This window comes from Lissotriton vulgaris, chromosome 9 (assembly GCF_964263255.1).
Source record: "Lissotriton vulgaris chromosome 9, aLisVul1.2, whole genome shotgun sequence".
Classification (NCBI taxonomy): Eukaryota; Metazoa; Chordata; class Amphibia; order Caudata; family Salamandridae; genus Lissotriton; species Lissotriton vulgaris.
In genome coordinates, this window is record NC_141697.1 from 421,766,091 (window position 1) to 421,781,715 (window position 15,625).

The following is a 15,625-nucleotide window of genomic DNA, read 5'->3' on the forward strand; positions in this document are numbered from 1 at the left end:
TGTTCCAAGTTGTATATCTAAAACTGAAACCTGATCATAGATGGGGTAAAGAAGAGTTTAGAGACAAGGTGGCAGCAGACCTTGGGGATATGGCATTAAATAAACACTTAATACGTCATGCTACACGGGTGAAAACTGTTAGTGGACTAGAGCCTTATCTTACTTGGAATATATCTTGTCACCAGCAATGTTTATTGATGCTCTTCAGGTTTAATTTATTTCCTCAACTACTGCCTTCTAATCATGGCTGCTTTAAAGATTCAATGCTGTCTTTGTGGAATTGTGATAATGTCTCTGTTAATGATACTCTACATATAGTTTGACCTGTCCGAAATACAACTACCTGCATTTTAAATTCAGATGTCCACTTCTGAAACCCATGAATTTCAATCATGTGAGACCTGCGTTTTTGTTTTTACCGTTTTTAACTACACCCACAGTATGCTATTTTTTAATCATATTATCTTTCTGGGATCTTAAAGCTATCCAAATGTAACTTGTGCTGAAGTCGACATTTATGAATTGTTTTTTACTGTGTCTGACTTTTACAATTTTTTGTTTCAGATCAAATAAATAATATTGATTGATTGATTCACTTTTGATGACTTAGCATAGGAACAAAGTCTTGATAAATTTGGCTGTGTGTCTCCTTCTATTCTCCTATATGAACTGTGACAGGTGGCAGCAATCTGGAACATAACACACACTTTTGATGAGGTGCTGTTACTTTTTGTACCGTAGGGCACAGTATGCACTGCTTTAAAGGGTCAGCAGGGATTAGGAGTTCCAGCTGAACTCGGGTATGTTCTGTGGCTCAGTGCACGTATTCCTCAACTTTTCAAAGCTGTTATCGGGATTATCCGTCATTGAAATGCTAGTATATCTTGAATATTCCCTTAAATACCTTGAAATTGTTGAGAAAATCTGGATTGTACCTAGACCTTGGGTAGAGTCAATAACATAAGGATCAACCAGATTCCAGTCTGTGTCTGTATTGAACATAAACAAAATATTAAAATCAGTTTGCAAACTTTAAAGTCTGCTTATGTCTTCGAGTAATCTCTGCTTCATTATTTTATCTATTTGAAGGATCAGATATCACATTTAAAGATGCAGAGTCATACAGTTGGATGGATCCTGAGTTGTGGCATGCAACGGTGTCCAGAGATGACCTTGAAAATGGAAAATATCTATTTTCAGTGGACGAGGAACGAGTCCCTTGCCAATATGATGATGTAATTTTTCAGCCTGAAACCTCCTTCCGTGTAAACCTCAATTCAGCTGAGGGATCCATTGCTGTCAAAAGTATCTCCATATTGGGCAAGGTCAGAGCAATTTCCAAATGGTTTCATTGTCTCATACAAGTCTGTATTATTATAAAAGTTGGGCTTCAAGTTTATTGACACAGCTATGGTTGTTGTTGTTCGGTGAGTAGTTTGCAGAAGATTCCATTCTGCTGGAAAGACATTTTTGCATTATATCAATCAAAATTTACATACAAAAAATTCCCGAATGCATGGAATGCTAATTGGTTATGTGTATGCTTTTAGAAGTATTGCTTCACAAATGTGGGTTGGTTTTAATCTAGGTCCAACTTTAACCTAGTATTTTATATACTTTAATTTACATATGGAGGTCCACCCAAGCCTGCGCTGTTTTCCTTTTCGTTCCATGTTGTTAGTTTGGGGTGAGCGTGTTTCCAGCAATCTGTGTGCATAATCTGTTCCACAAAGTACATGACGATGGTGGTAAGTGCAATGAAAAGCAGCAGTTTGTTGATTACTGCAATGCACCTCATAATACTTTTTTTCTCAAGACTCTTTACACCTCCTCCATATGTTCCACAAATACGCTGACAGGTTTATTATGAAGACATCCAGAAGGATGCCTTTGACCGGGATGCTTCAGCAGCTCTATTGAATACCTACAAAGTACATATTACTTATAAAATACTGACCTTTACTCATAACCTCTTTACATGAAAATCCAATTTTACTTTGAAAAGAGAAATTACACCATTGTTGTGCCTACTGTGGGATAGTGATGGTGTACAATTTTGGGCATGGTTCATCCTAAAGGATCCAATGCCCACCCCCTGACCTCTGCCAAGCATTGGTCATGGGCAGTTCAACTAAGAATAGCAAAGCGAACAAAAGAGAGAGAGAGAGGTGGGTTACAACTTCTAATGTCTAATGCTAGAATGATCTACTGCAGACGAGAAAGACTGGAACTTCGAGGTGACGCACATGGATTAAGTGTAGAAGCTAGGGTATTGTAGCTTTCAAGTTTGGATGTATAGGTATAATATGTCAAGAGGTAGTTTGGCCCCAGACCATTTGCTACTTTGAAAATAAAATAATCTGGAATTTGAAGAAGGCACAGTTACAACAATGCTGTGTACGGGGTATACTTTGGTAGTAGAATATATAGGTTTTTGTTGCAAACTTGTCTAGTGGAACAAAGGAAAATTGGGGAGGCCAACTAGAATTCTGTTGAATACTAATAAGTTGTTTAGAGTTTTTTCTATATTAAGTGGTATATGTATTCTTATAAAGCGCATATTCAGTATGTTACAGGGCATAATTTTGCATTGTGTAAATAAATTACCACTTATTTTCCTCAGGTAAAGTGATCTATGCATGAGCACAGTACGGTTTTACTGTCAGTTTTGTACAGCAAACTCTGTGTATTTTTAATCTTTACATAACATTGGTAGGTTAATGCCTGGCCATGTTCTAGATTTCCAGTAGGTAGGCGCATACATGTGCTCCCAGAAGAAGTGATTTCAATCTGTTCTTCCAACAAAGAACTATAGATTGTGATTATGAGGCTGTGCAGAAAATCTGATGGATAACTTGAAGGTAGAGAGGTTGTAGTCCTTATGGGAGCTGTGACTGAGCTCCCACAACGGCTACACCGAAAGACACCAATGGGTAAAGCAGATTTCCCTGATGATGGTTGTGACTCGCCTTAAGTAGTTTGACATGAGCAGCAAGGCAAACCTTCTGCGAGATGTGCACAAGACATTTTATGTAGCAAAATCAAAGAACAATCCAATTAAAGAAATAAAATCAAATGAAAAGATCTAACCAATTTGTATTAGACCAGATACAAATGTAATGAGCAGCATACCCCATAAATTAAGACAAGTGGTTCAGGAGATCATTAAACAAGTGTTCTATCTTATTCAATGAGTAATACATAATATTCTCGGACTAGTCTTAGTAGGACCTAGGAGGCAACATAGTCGATTTTGCACTTTCTGGCAGATAGACAGGGGCAGCTCCTCCGCTATGGCGGAGGAGCAACGCCCCACTGCTGAAATGCAGCAGTCAGAAGAAAAATAAAATGACAATAAAACTCTTTTATTTTCATTTAATTTTACTTCCAGTCCGCCTAGTCTAGGGCAGGTGGGGCCATGAGTGGTGGTAGGCACTGCAAGTGTGCATTTCGGTTTGGCCTGCCGCCCAAGGCCGGCCAAACCTACATGCGCACTTGGATATCTCCAGGCTGTTCCTTGGAGATATCCTAGTGCTCAGGGGAACAGGCTCCCAGACACTGCTGGAGAGCAATAACTGCACATCCGCACAATCCCAGTGCTTCTCTCATGCTAGGAGTAATAGCATGAGAGAAGCTCTGGGACTGCTGGGGTTTGGGAGCCTATGCTCCAGAGGATTGTAGTGCCGGGACGAGAGCAGAGGAGCAGTGAGGCCCGGCATGGGAGCAGAAGATCACGACGGCCGGCTGCAAAGGTAAGTTTTTATTTTTATTATTATTTATTTTTTTCCCACCCCCCACCTCAAATTGGCAGCATCTGCCTATGTAATTACAACACTTAGAAATTCAGTAAACAAAAGTACAGTAAAGTAATGATAAAAGAAAGCGAAACATTACAATGAGGAAATCTACCATGAAGTGTTTATCTTTTTATCGCTCAAAAATAATTTCTTACCACATTTCTATTGAGGTCAGTTTTGTTGTTGTACATTACAAAAGTTGACGTTTGAAGACAAGACTATTCTTAAGTGTTAGTGCTTCATAAATGCAATTGAAATGGAACAAGGGAACTATTTATTTATTTATTTGACATATCAAGAAACGTTACATATTTTCATATTTTCAAAAATGATCACGGTCAAGATCTCAGTAGGAGATTGAAACGCGTTGGTGTGTTTTTCTGTTCGGAGGCAAAACAAAGGAAATAAAAGAAGAATCTTTTATACTACCACCGGAGTGCGACCTATTCTTTCACCTGTAAAGGAGAAAATTGTGATTTTTATATATATATATAGTTTCGGCCATTGGAAGTGCGGGAGAGAAAGCGGGAGAGTATATTGATTACTTTTTACAAGACTTTGTTAAGCAACTTCCCAGCTTCACTCGAGACACTAGTGACATTATATCTAAAATATCTACGCTTGAATGGGAAAATGATATGCTATTGATCTCGCTTGACGTCGAATCGCTGTATACCAGCATTGATCACGATAAGGGGTTATCTGCTGTACAACACTACCTTTCCAGTAGACCTATCCAGTACTATGAACACAATAAGGTGATTGTGGGGTTAATAACATGGTGCCTCCATAACAACTTCTTTTCATTCGGAAAGGAAATTTATAAACAACTAAGGGGCGTGGCGATGGGGGCCTGCTTCTCTCCCAGCTATGCGTGCTTGCACGTTGGCTGGTGGGAGGAGCGGGTCCTCAGGGTTCGCCACAAAACATGGATGGATAAGCACGTCAGGTGCTTCTTAAGATATATAGATGATGTCTTCATCATCTGGAAGGGTAGCAAACAGGAAGCTTTGCAATTTATTGATGACATCAATGATAATTCGCTTAATCTTCACTTTACGGCTCATATCAATGAAAATTGTATCCAATTTTTGGATGTGGAGGTATATGTCTCTAATGGAATACTAAACACCACCCTCCATAGAAAAAAGACTGCTGGCAACGCCACATTGCATGCCTCGAGCATGCATCCTAAACACACAATCTCAGGAATCCCCTACGGGGAAATCCTTAGATTAAAGAGAATTTGCAGCTCTCCCTCTGATTTTAATGCCTGCTTGGAAGAACTCTTGGCCAGATTGAGGGCTAGAGGTTACTCCGAGCGGATATTAAATACAGCAGTAAACAAATCTCTGTCTAGATCTAGGGAGAGTCTCTTCCCTGACTCTACTTTGGAAACCGAACCTCCTCTCATTACTACACCCCAACTGGAGTGCCCACGTCTGATCACTACGTTCAGTAGAGAAGATAGAAAAATCAGGTCAATTTTAAACAAACACTGGCCGATTATCATGAGCGACCACATTCTTAACACCAGGTTGCCCTCTTTTCCTACTGTGACGTTCAGACGAGCTAGAACCATGGGCAACCATCTGGACAAAGCAGCACCTGAATTAAAATCTAAAGTCCCATGGCTTCACCCGTCCAGAGGTTTCTTTAAATGGTCCAGTTGTAGGGCTTGTAAGTTCGGAGTCACTACTACCCATTATAACACCCCGTTCAGTAAAGTTGCCAAAACCATCAATGGCAACTACAACTGTAAAACTGATCATGCTGTGTACGTTCTGACGTGCACCTGTGGGCTTAGATATGTTGGAAGCACTAAGCTCCAGGTGCACGCCCGAATTTTACAGCATCTCAGGGCTATTCTTCATAGTGACCCCTCTTACCCTGTCGCCCGTCACTTTAAACGAGTGCACAACAAAGATCTCAGTTGTTTAAGTTATTTTGTGATAGGGGCAGTTCCACTATCAAGAAGAGGAGGAGATCGTGAGTCTCAACTCAGAAAAATGGAGTCTAAATATATATTGGAGCTCGATAGCCGTTGGCCTAACGGGCTCAATAATATTGAGGAGATGCATCACTTTTTGTAGATATATTTGGCTTCGCCAGCTTCTGATATTATCTTTATCTGTGTCCCGGTTTCTGGTTCTTCTAGTTAGGTTCCCTATTAGAAGTCCCTTATATTTGTCCCATATTCTGCAATTACAACTGGTGAAGTTTACATCGATTCTCACCTATGGGGACATAATTTATGCACTTTACTTGGCAATTATTAGGCAATAGGCATCATTATACATACATTTTTCATACAGTCCTATTCACATATCACGTACAATATTCTGATGATAGTCAATTTTGGGATATCTTTTAATTGTACAGTGATTTTACTATTATGTGGATATCATGTATAGAATTTTGATATTGTTTTGACCTTAGGCTTAGTGTTGCACATAGATGTGTAAATATGGAATCGCACAGGTATACACACATGTAAATATTTATATGAGGGTTTTTGAGTTGGGTGTGTATATATAGTTAGTGCCATTTGTGTTATTTTGTATTGTTCTTTACCAGCATATGGTGATTGGTAATCCATCGGAATAATCACATCGAGATAACGGGCTAGGTATGTGGGGTGGTGGGCATGAGTGTGGGTGTGTGTGTGTAGGTATGTATATATATGAATTATAAATCTATTTATACATATTGTCATTTTTAGCTTCTTGAAAAAATGGTTCTTCTTTTTCTATTTGACCTTTTAAATAGAAATAATTATGGATTAGGATGATTTAGATGAATTTATGTATATAAACATCGAGAGATGATGCCTAATTGTTGATTACTGTTCCAGTGGTAGTTCCATATGTTTCCGCTAACTCTTGCACTTTATCACAATTTTTTATCACTTATGCACTTTTTTGTACACGCACTTGATATTCTTGCTGCTAAATATACTGAATTGCTTATTTGCACACAACAGATATATTTTTCTATCCAGATTTTAACATTGAAGAATTGCGCTGAAACATCATTATAATTGAATATATGTTGATGTATTCGGATGGTTTCCTGGATTTAACCAGTTATGAATTATTGCATTTTCATTCAGCAATGGCAACTATGTATCAGCGGTAGTGTGTTGTTACTGTCTATTACCAATCACATGATCATGGTGGGCGTCACCAGGGGGTGGCGTCTATTTCACTGCATACACGTATAAAAAAGCATAATTGATTGTAAACATGTTGCAGCGTGAACAAGGGCTTCCCGCCCGAAACGCGTCGCTGGTTCTGTTTTAATCTTGAAATAAAATACCATCTTGCTGAATTGGCTGGTCCGGTCCTCTTCCTTGTTGGCGTGGAGGCGGTGTCTGCGAACGCAGAGCAGGCTGGGGAGGAACCTTTCTTCATATATATATATATATATATATATATATACATACATACATATATGTGTGTGTGTGTGTGTGAAATAACAATTTTTTTTATCTTAGAATCATACTATACGATATATATATATATATATATATATATATATATATATATATATATATATATATATAGTAGGCAGTTATAGTTAGGATCATGTTTCCATGGAAAAAGCATTTATTGGCTTGCTAATTTCTATTGTCATGAAGTCTATTATATAGTGTTTGTATTATATTTTAAATGTTTTTAAATCTTGGATGTACTCTTTTATGGCTGCAAGTTAGCCGAATAAAGATTATTTGACTGACTGACTTGCCTATAACTTTGGCGTCGTTTGACAAAACTTCACAACATTTTCCTCAAAAAGTGTCATAGGGAGTCTGTTGTGCTTGGAAAGTTTTGGCGTCACCCGTCAAGCGAGGGCTGAGAATATGGTGGGTTAAGCGTTTTCCATGTTAATTCCCATAGGAGCTTTAGACACAACTGCAGCCTAAACCGCTGGCCGGAATTACACCAGATTCGGTAGAAAGCTACCCTTTGTTACGCAGATTGTGCTTTTTGTTATTTGGTGTAAATCAATCTAGTTATTTTACAATAAATTAAATGAAATCCAAATTTGTATTTCTACCTGGAGGTAACAAGAGAGGTAGGTGTCCCCCATGGACCCTCAATATCCAAGTGGACTTAATCCCCCTACTAGTAGTGTGCCAAGAGGTGTGTTTGCAGAGTGATGGAGAAAGAGGGCGTGGCCTTCCATCAGGTTTCACCAGTCCTGCTGTGTGGGACCTACTAGTGGTAATAGGAGGGGTAGTTGGTCCTAGGACGTCCTTAAGGACCAACTACCCCTCCTGTTATCTCCAATAAGTCCCATACAGCAGGATTGCTAAGAAGTCTTTGGAGGCCATGCACCCTTTCTCCACCGCTCTGCAAACGCAGCTTGTGGTGCACTTCTATTTGGGGAATGAAGTCCACTTTACTCTTGACGGACCTTGGAGGCCAAGAAGCCCTCCTGGTACCTTCTGTAAGTACTACACAGCGGGATTCCTGAGAGCTGGTCGGAGGACCAGCCCCCTTTCCCCACCACTCTGCAAATGTGACTACTAGTTAAAAAACATTAAAATTAACTGAAAAAACAAAGGGACATTATAGTTAGGAATTAGCATTTAAAAAGCCTTTGAAATTCATTGAAAAAACCAAAGGTTACAGTGATGTTATACTTAGGAAATGGAATTAAAAAAATACTTGGAAATTCACTGAAAAAAACAACGTTTACAGAGACATTATTGTTTGGCTCAGGTTTCACTCATACAAAACCAGAGAAATTCAGCAGTTATAGTTAGCTCAGCTAACTATAACTCATGCCGCAGCAATGCACTTACATATTACATCACTATGTTTTAATACATCTGAATTTTTTTTTCATTCATCAGCAGTATTTATTGTGTATATTATTGTATTCTTCATATCGCCATATTTTAAAATGTTATTTGTGCTTTAAAACTTGTGGCAATGATCCTGCTTAAGACAAGAGTGGAATAAAATATTTTATTATCTGAAAATGGCCTCCTTCTGTTAACAAGTGCCTTAAACGAAGCTAACCTTTCGCCTGAAGTGACTACCAGAAGAGGTTAATGGGGGAATCCGAAATGCTTTCTGTATGGCTTTTACTAACCTTTAGGCAGTGTTGGACTGGAACAGAAAATAGACCTTGGCACTGGGCACCCAACAAAAGAGGAACCGATTAGCAAATTAGATAAGTAAAAAAGTGGCATGCATTTACAAATTTGGGCACTTTTCAATTTGTAAAGACATGCTGTGTAGGTATCTTGTAAGGTAGGGGAGACAACATAGATTTGAGTTTGCTGTAGGCAGTGTTTGTGGTAATAAGGAAATCAAACCCTTAAAAACCAGCCCACTAAACCATAAAGCAGGCCCAGAAACAGACAAAAAAACAGCCCACAAACTAACCCGTCAGACCAACCCATTTGGCACTGCCAGACTGCCCTGTAGGCCAATCTGACCCTGCCTTTAAGTAAGACATTTGAAAGCAAGACATATGTTTTTCTTATGGCCAATATTCATAACTATGTCTCGCTGTTTGTGTCCAGAGACTTAGAGATTAAGCCCAAATGCCATAAATCATATTCATAATTGTTCATTTCCAGTAAATTGTACCTTTCCTTCCACACTAGAGATTCGACAGACATGAAGATTTTGCTGCATACCTGAAAACAAACACTGCAAAGATGCAATTCCATGGGCTGGGCACCATCAAAGTTACAAACTCAAGATGTGTCGACAAAACAGGATGTGTGTGTGGCAACACTGAGGTAAGAGCTTTGACTGGGTGCACAGTTGTGGTATGTGTTCACTTGTGACTATAGGCTGGACAGCTAGAGCCTGGTCAAACACTGTAAAAATAACAGTGCTCAAGAATGATGAATACAATTATGGATGCCAATCAATAGAGGCCTATTTCGAAGAGGTGGGGTTTTAATGGGGTTCGAAGTAGGCGGATCTGTGGGCCCACAGAATGCAGCAGGGAGGAAATCTTTAGAACCGCCTGTGTGCTGGTTGTTGTTGAAATGTGGATGGAAATGTAAAATTGTATTACAGTGATTTAAAGTTGGATGGTGTAATTTGTAATAGAGAGGTCAAATAAAACGGCAATGTTGAGGGAGAGAGGGACCGAACGATAGCTATATGTGATGTCGAATTCCGTAAATCAGGACCGAAGGAAGGTAAGAACATTTGCTTAGTCTTGTTTGCAATAGTAAAGTAGCACAGGTTGCACTTTTGAATAGTTAAGAGTGTTAGATAGTTTATTGAAGACAAAGCCTCTTAAGGAAAGGACAGATAGACACAAGTGTAGAAATAAATGAAGAGCTGCTGATGACGAAGGCTTTGGGTACACTGGTCAAGAGAAAATGGAGCATAAAAGACCGATGTTTGAATTAAGGAATAGTTGAATGTTGAAAGATCCGAGGACTTGTAGTAGGCCACAGCTGACTTTGGGAAGGTTATAGAAAATTAGCCCACAAAATTAATCGAGTCCAAAGAAATGATTTCCCCATAAATACCCATTCATGTACAACTATTTAATTTCTGATTTGGGGACTTAAGTTGGGATCCAAGCATTGCACAGATATACAAAATAATATGAAACACAAGTGCGAAAAAACTACTGTTCTGATATGAACATTTTCTGGTTTGTAACAGATATTTAACTGCGTTGAAACCGGTTGACTTACAATTGCCAGCTTTTGGATGTCTCTACACGTCTGCAATATTTGATATGCTTGATAATGAAATTGTGCTGCTAAATACATATATATATATATATATATATATATATATATATATATATATATATATACCTTGGCAATGCATAGAACTATACATAGGTAACAGTGAATAACTTAGATGTTTTTCACCATGGGGGCAGGGGTCTGAGTGACATCAAATAGACAACGAGAGAAACAAGATGAAAAACATCTAAGTTATTCCTTTTTTGCCAATGTATAATTTTATGTTGTATATGGCCCCCTTAATTATATGCTCCTCTTTCAACTTCAATGCAGAAACAGAGGAGCAATGGGGAGCCATATTTAATATTGCTTCTCTTCCATGCCCTAAATGTAAAGATAACTGCCTCCAGCCACCCATCCTACCACCCAATCTGCCATTCCAACCTCAACCCTCCTGACGATGTGCCCTCTGCCCTTGATCAGAGCAGAGACCCAGTGCTGTGCTGGCTGTCGATATGGCCTGCCAGAGCAACCTGGAATTCCCTTACGAAGCAGTAACAATGTGTAACAACTTTTATTTACCCGCTATCGACACTTCATAGTGGTGAATAACCAGATTTGGCGCTGATGTTTATGCTACTGGCACTTAGTTAGAGTATATGGAACATATGTATATATTATCAAGGTATGTGGATGTGAGGCTAATAATGATACATACATCTATACATACTTATCGGCATAATATTTTAGTTGTCAAAAGTTTGGCAACAATACACCAGGAGGGTGGCACTTATGTCCTACGTGTTTTTTCTTGTGTTAGTAGCTGGATGTGTCTCTCCTTATAACACTTCTGTTTCTGCCACAGCTTCAGACTCGATGAGGGTGGGAGTGGCAGTGGTGCACTCATTGCATAAATAGAGTTAGTGTGCTATACTTAATTTGATAACCACTGTGGCATGGTGCACAATCATGAGCATGCTATATGACTCCGCGAGTCAACTGCTGATAGTTTACAACTGCTGCTACCGGCACATCCCACGTTTGAATACCAGTAAGGTCACTTCATCCTACAGTCTGTACCATAAATGCCTTTAAACTTGGTCTTAGTAGCAACTGTTATTTACAGTGCTGAATGAGACAGAACTGGTCTAAAGTGCTATATTCAAAGCAAAGGTGATGTTCTTGCAGCTTACTTTGGCTCCTTTTTAAAAAACCACTGCTGTGCATCACTCTCTATTTCCATTGAAACACTCACTACTCCCCAGCATCTAAATAATAATTGTAAATCTACAAGGTAGGGTTTTTAGAAGCCAAGGATTTATAGGTGCACCGCTGTATCACACAAATGTTAAAATTGTGCTACTAGGAACGGGGAAAAAGCCCTATAACCCCTCAGAGTTGCGAGGGAAACTCCCTCACAATATACAATTTAAGTGTCTGAACCTAGTCACACATAAAAGTAAAACTTCTTTTCTTTTTGTAGAGTTAAGTACAATAGAACAATTGTGCAAAGCATTGATAGATTGTCATACAGGCGTTGTGTTCTTTTGCTCTTTTTATTCAGTTGTCGTATGAGCAAACAGAAACCAGCCGACACGTGTTTCGTCGTGTGCGGAAGTTAATTCCACAACTCCTCAGGGCGGGGGAAGATACAAATGATATGTGTGATACATAATGCTCACCATAGTTACAGCAATAAGTGAGCATACATGTGATTTAGAATGCCAGTGGAAACCAAAAACCACCGTGTTCCTGAATGTAAACAGTTAGAATAAGCATCAGTGTGTTGACTAAGAAAGGCACAGACCTGAAAAATGACTTCCTCAAGCAATATTTATGCTAATCAAAATACACTTATGACAAATCCTAAAAGGTTAATCCTCACTTGAAATGAGTCAAAAATGCTTTAACTATCCAAGATAGGACTGGAGTGGTACTTGATTGTAAAGAAGAAATCATTAAATACCTGAAAGTTGACAATCACAGCTCTGTAATCTAAGGTGTGAAAAAGAAGAAATAAACCAGAGAGGAGAAGCATAAGAGTCTGTACCCTAGAGTGCTTGAAAACAATATCAGATAAGATATCGTAAAGGGAGAAACTGGATGAATAAGGAAAAGCGCTTACCACGATGCCGGTGATATTTCCAACTTGGCTGGACTAATACGTGGAAAATGGTAAACGTATTCAAAATATAAGTCTAAGGAGAAGGTAGAGAAGAGAGGGGGGGAGAAGCCAACAGTAAGCTTACGAGTATACAAAGTGTGATTCCATAATGGCGAAGGTACAGAGAATAGGTGGATTCGCTCCATCCACAAGAAAGATTGAACCTCAAAGACTATCGCCTTCACACCAGGAGCACACTCACGGCGCGACTTGACACAAAGCATTTTACGTGGCGGTAATACTTATGTCAATCAATAAATCAATCAATCAATCATATCATTTGTAAAGAACACTACTCACCTGTGAGGGTCTCAAGGCGCTGGGGTGGGGAATGCTGCTACTGCTCGAAATGCCAGGTCTTGAGGAGTTTTCTGAAGGTCAGCAGGTCTTGGGTCTGCCGTAGGTGGATTGGGTGGGTTTTCCAGGTCTTTGCGCTGAGGTAGGAGAACGATCTGCCGCCTGAGGAAGCGGGGGACCATAGCGAGGGCGAGGACGGCGGAGCGGAGCTGGCGGGTGGGGGTGTAGAAGCTGAGTCATCTGTTGAGGCACGTTGGTCCGGTGTTGTGGAGTACCTTGTGTGCATGGGTGAGGAGCTTGAAGGTTATCCTCTTGTTGACTGGGAGCCAGTGCAGGTCTCTCAGGTGGGGTGTGTTGTGGCTGCGGTGAGGGATGTCGAGGATCAGGCGTGCAGAGGCGTTCTGGATGTGTTGGAGCCATCTCATGAGTATGGCCTAGGCTCCTGTGTAGAGGGCGTTTCCATATGTCCACCTTATTCTTATAGGGACTTCCAAACCACTTCACTGAATGACTTCATTTCTTACACCCTTTGGGTAACCTCTCACACGTTTTTTACTGATGATTATTTTGGAGCGCTTTCACCCCCATTTTTATAAATATTCCAGGCATCCATTATCACATTTGTGTTTTTTAGTGATTAACGGTATGTTATTACACTATTGCTAATATAGGCTTCAACCAACCTTCCATCCTTATTTAATATTATGCTTACCGTGGTGGCTTTTTAGGGCTCGGGCCTACGTCACAATGCGTAGCAGTGTAGGCGGAGCCTAAGAGTCCTTTTCTGAGGACTTCGAAAATCTAACCTACGAATTCCAGAGAAGCTCGTGATTTTTGCTCGTTATTTATGTCAGCCGCATGGCAATTGGCCCTCGCATGGCTGTGTTTTTACAAGCCAGCACGTAATAGGCCATAGGCTGTAGAGATGCTTCGCTTCCTGCATATTCCGTGCGGACACGCGCACGAGAAGGGCATATTTCTTCAATTATCGCGGCGGTCAGGGCCCGCGGTAATTGAAGACAGAAGCTGTTTTTTTTTTCTTCCTTGAGGCTATTGAAACACTTCGACTGCTTTTACGCATGGCAACCACCAGATGGCATTCGTCCCGTATCATAGTCCAACGGCAGCTCACTGCAAATTGTCCACAGCTTTGAGCCAGAGTTACATCTGCCCGAGGGGCGCCTTTAAGCTGTCATTCATTCCTGTAGCAGAAACTGGATGATATTTCCCATTACATTCCTAAATGTGGCAGGGCACGGACCGAGCAGAGAAATTCTGTGTCCTCGTTGTTTTTTTACATCGAGTTTGAAACATGTCATGTGTCAGCCTAAAAATCGTAAAGGCACAAACGCTCGCCCTCTCAGTCAGATTGTGTCAAAGGTGTGAACCTATTTTGAACAATGACAATTTCAATTCATCTTACGGTACGAACCCAGCCAGTCGCCTCGATCCGTTCTGCTTTCATTTTACATTTCCTTAGGTCTTTTATGCATTGTGCTGTAATTAGGCGTGGGGATATGTTTGTCCAAGCAGCAGATGCCTTATTAGTGATTTCATTATTAAAAGCACAGCCCTTTTGTACGGTGTTGTCCAGCTTTAGTTCTGCGCCGCCTTTACATGCCGCCGTCTACATACATTAGAAGCTGTAATCCCACGCTTTGTGCCTAAGATGCCACCCTCACCTGTAAATAAGATCAATCTTTTTAAGGGCCTGTGCACAGACCCGGTACTCATCACAAGCCCATCATCTGTGCTGCGCAGACGCAGAGGGGGTATGTGTGTGTTTCTTTTTCTCGTTTCTTTTTGTCTGTATTCTGTTTGGGAAGGTAAGCTACGCGAGGCGACTGTAGGCAGCTTCCAGAGCACGGCTGCCATGAATTATTCTATCGTTAATGTGTCCCATTGACGCCCGCCCCGGTTCTCTTACACTATATATTATTCAGAGCCACTGAGACAGGACTAGAGTGTGATTAATGACTGTGATAAGTGAAAAGGTGTGGGGGATAACAGTTGATGTTTTTCGCTATTCTAACAGCTTTAATCACCTGTCATGGCCCCTTTTCCACAGTCCGCTAAGGTGTTTACCCCACAGGCGTGTCTGTTCTGAGTTTTTTAGTTTACAGATTTGCCAAACTGGAAGTTGTGGGACAGTCCTTTTCGGACTAATCTGAAATGGCTGGTTCCCCTTTAAAGGGTGAATGGAGAGATAGTCGGATGATAATCTGGGTCCGATTTTGTTCCAATAATCCCTTATATGATTGTTATTGTGAAATATGCGTCGAGAAGTAGCTATAACACATGGTTAATCGAGTACTGCAGTGGTGACTTAAATTGTATTCCTCTGGTGGCCAGCGGCAGATGGTTTCGGTTTTTAGGGCTCGGCCTTCGTCACACTGCGTAGCAGTGTAGGCGGAGCCTAAGAGTCCTTGTGTGAGACTGTGAGTGCAGAGTGAGTGCCAGAGTGACTGTGAGTGCAGAGTGAGTGCCAGAGTGACTGTGAGTGCAGAGTGAGTGCGAGAGTGACTGTGAGTGCAGAGTGAGTGCAGAGTGAGTGCGAGCGTGACTGTGAGAGAGACTGTGAATGTGACTGTGAGTGCAGAGTGAGTGCAGAGTGAGTGCTAGAGTGACAGTGAGTGCAGAGTGAGTGCGAGAGTGACAGAGTGCAGAGTGAGTGCCTGTGAGTGCAGA

General features: G+C 40.6%; 1 protein-coding gene across 1 annotated transcript in view; it reads left to right on the forward strand.

Moving 5' to 3' along the window:
* Positions 1 to 15,625, forward strand: part of AMN (amnion associated transmembrane protein) — a 146,790-nt gene that overhangs the window by 82,253 nt on the left and 48,912 nt on the right. Inside the window, exons 5-6 of the mRNA XM_086937840.1 lie at positions 1,090 to 1,325; positions 9,421 to 9,558. Of these exons, the coding sequence (XP_086793966.1) occupies positions 1,090 to 1,325; positions 9,421 to 9,558 (374 nt within the window). The remainder of the gene's footprint in view (positions 1 to 1,089; positions 1,326 to 9,420; positions 9,559 to 15,625) is intronic.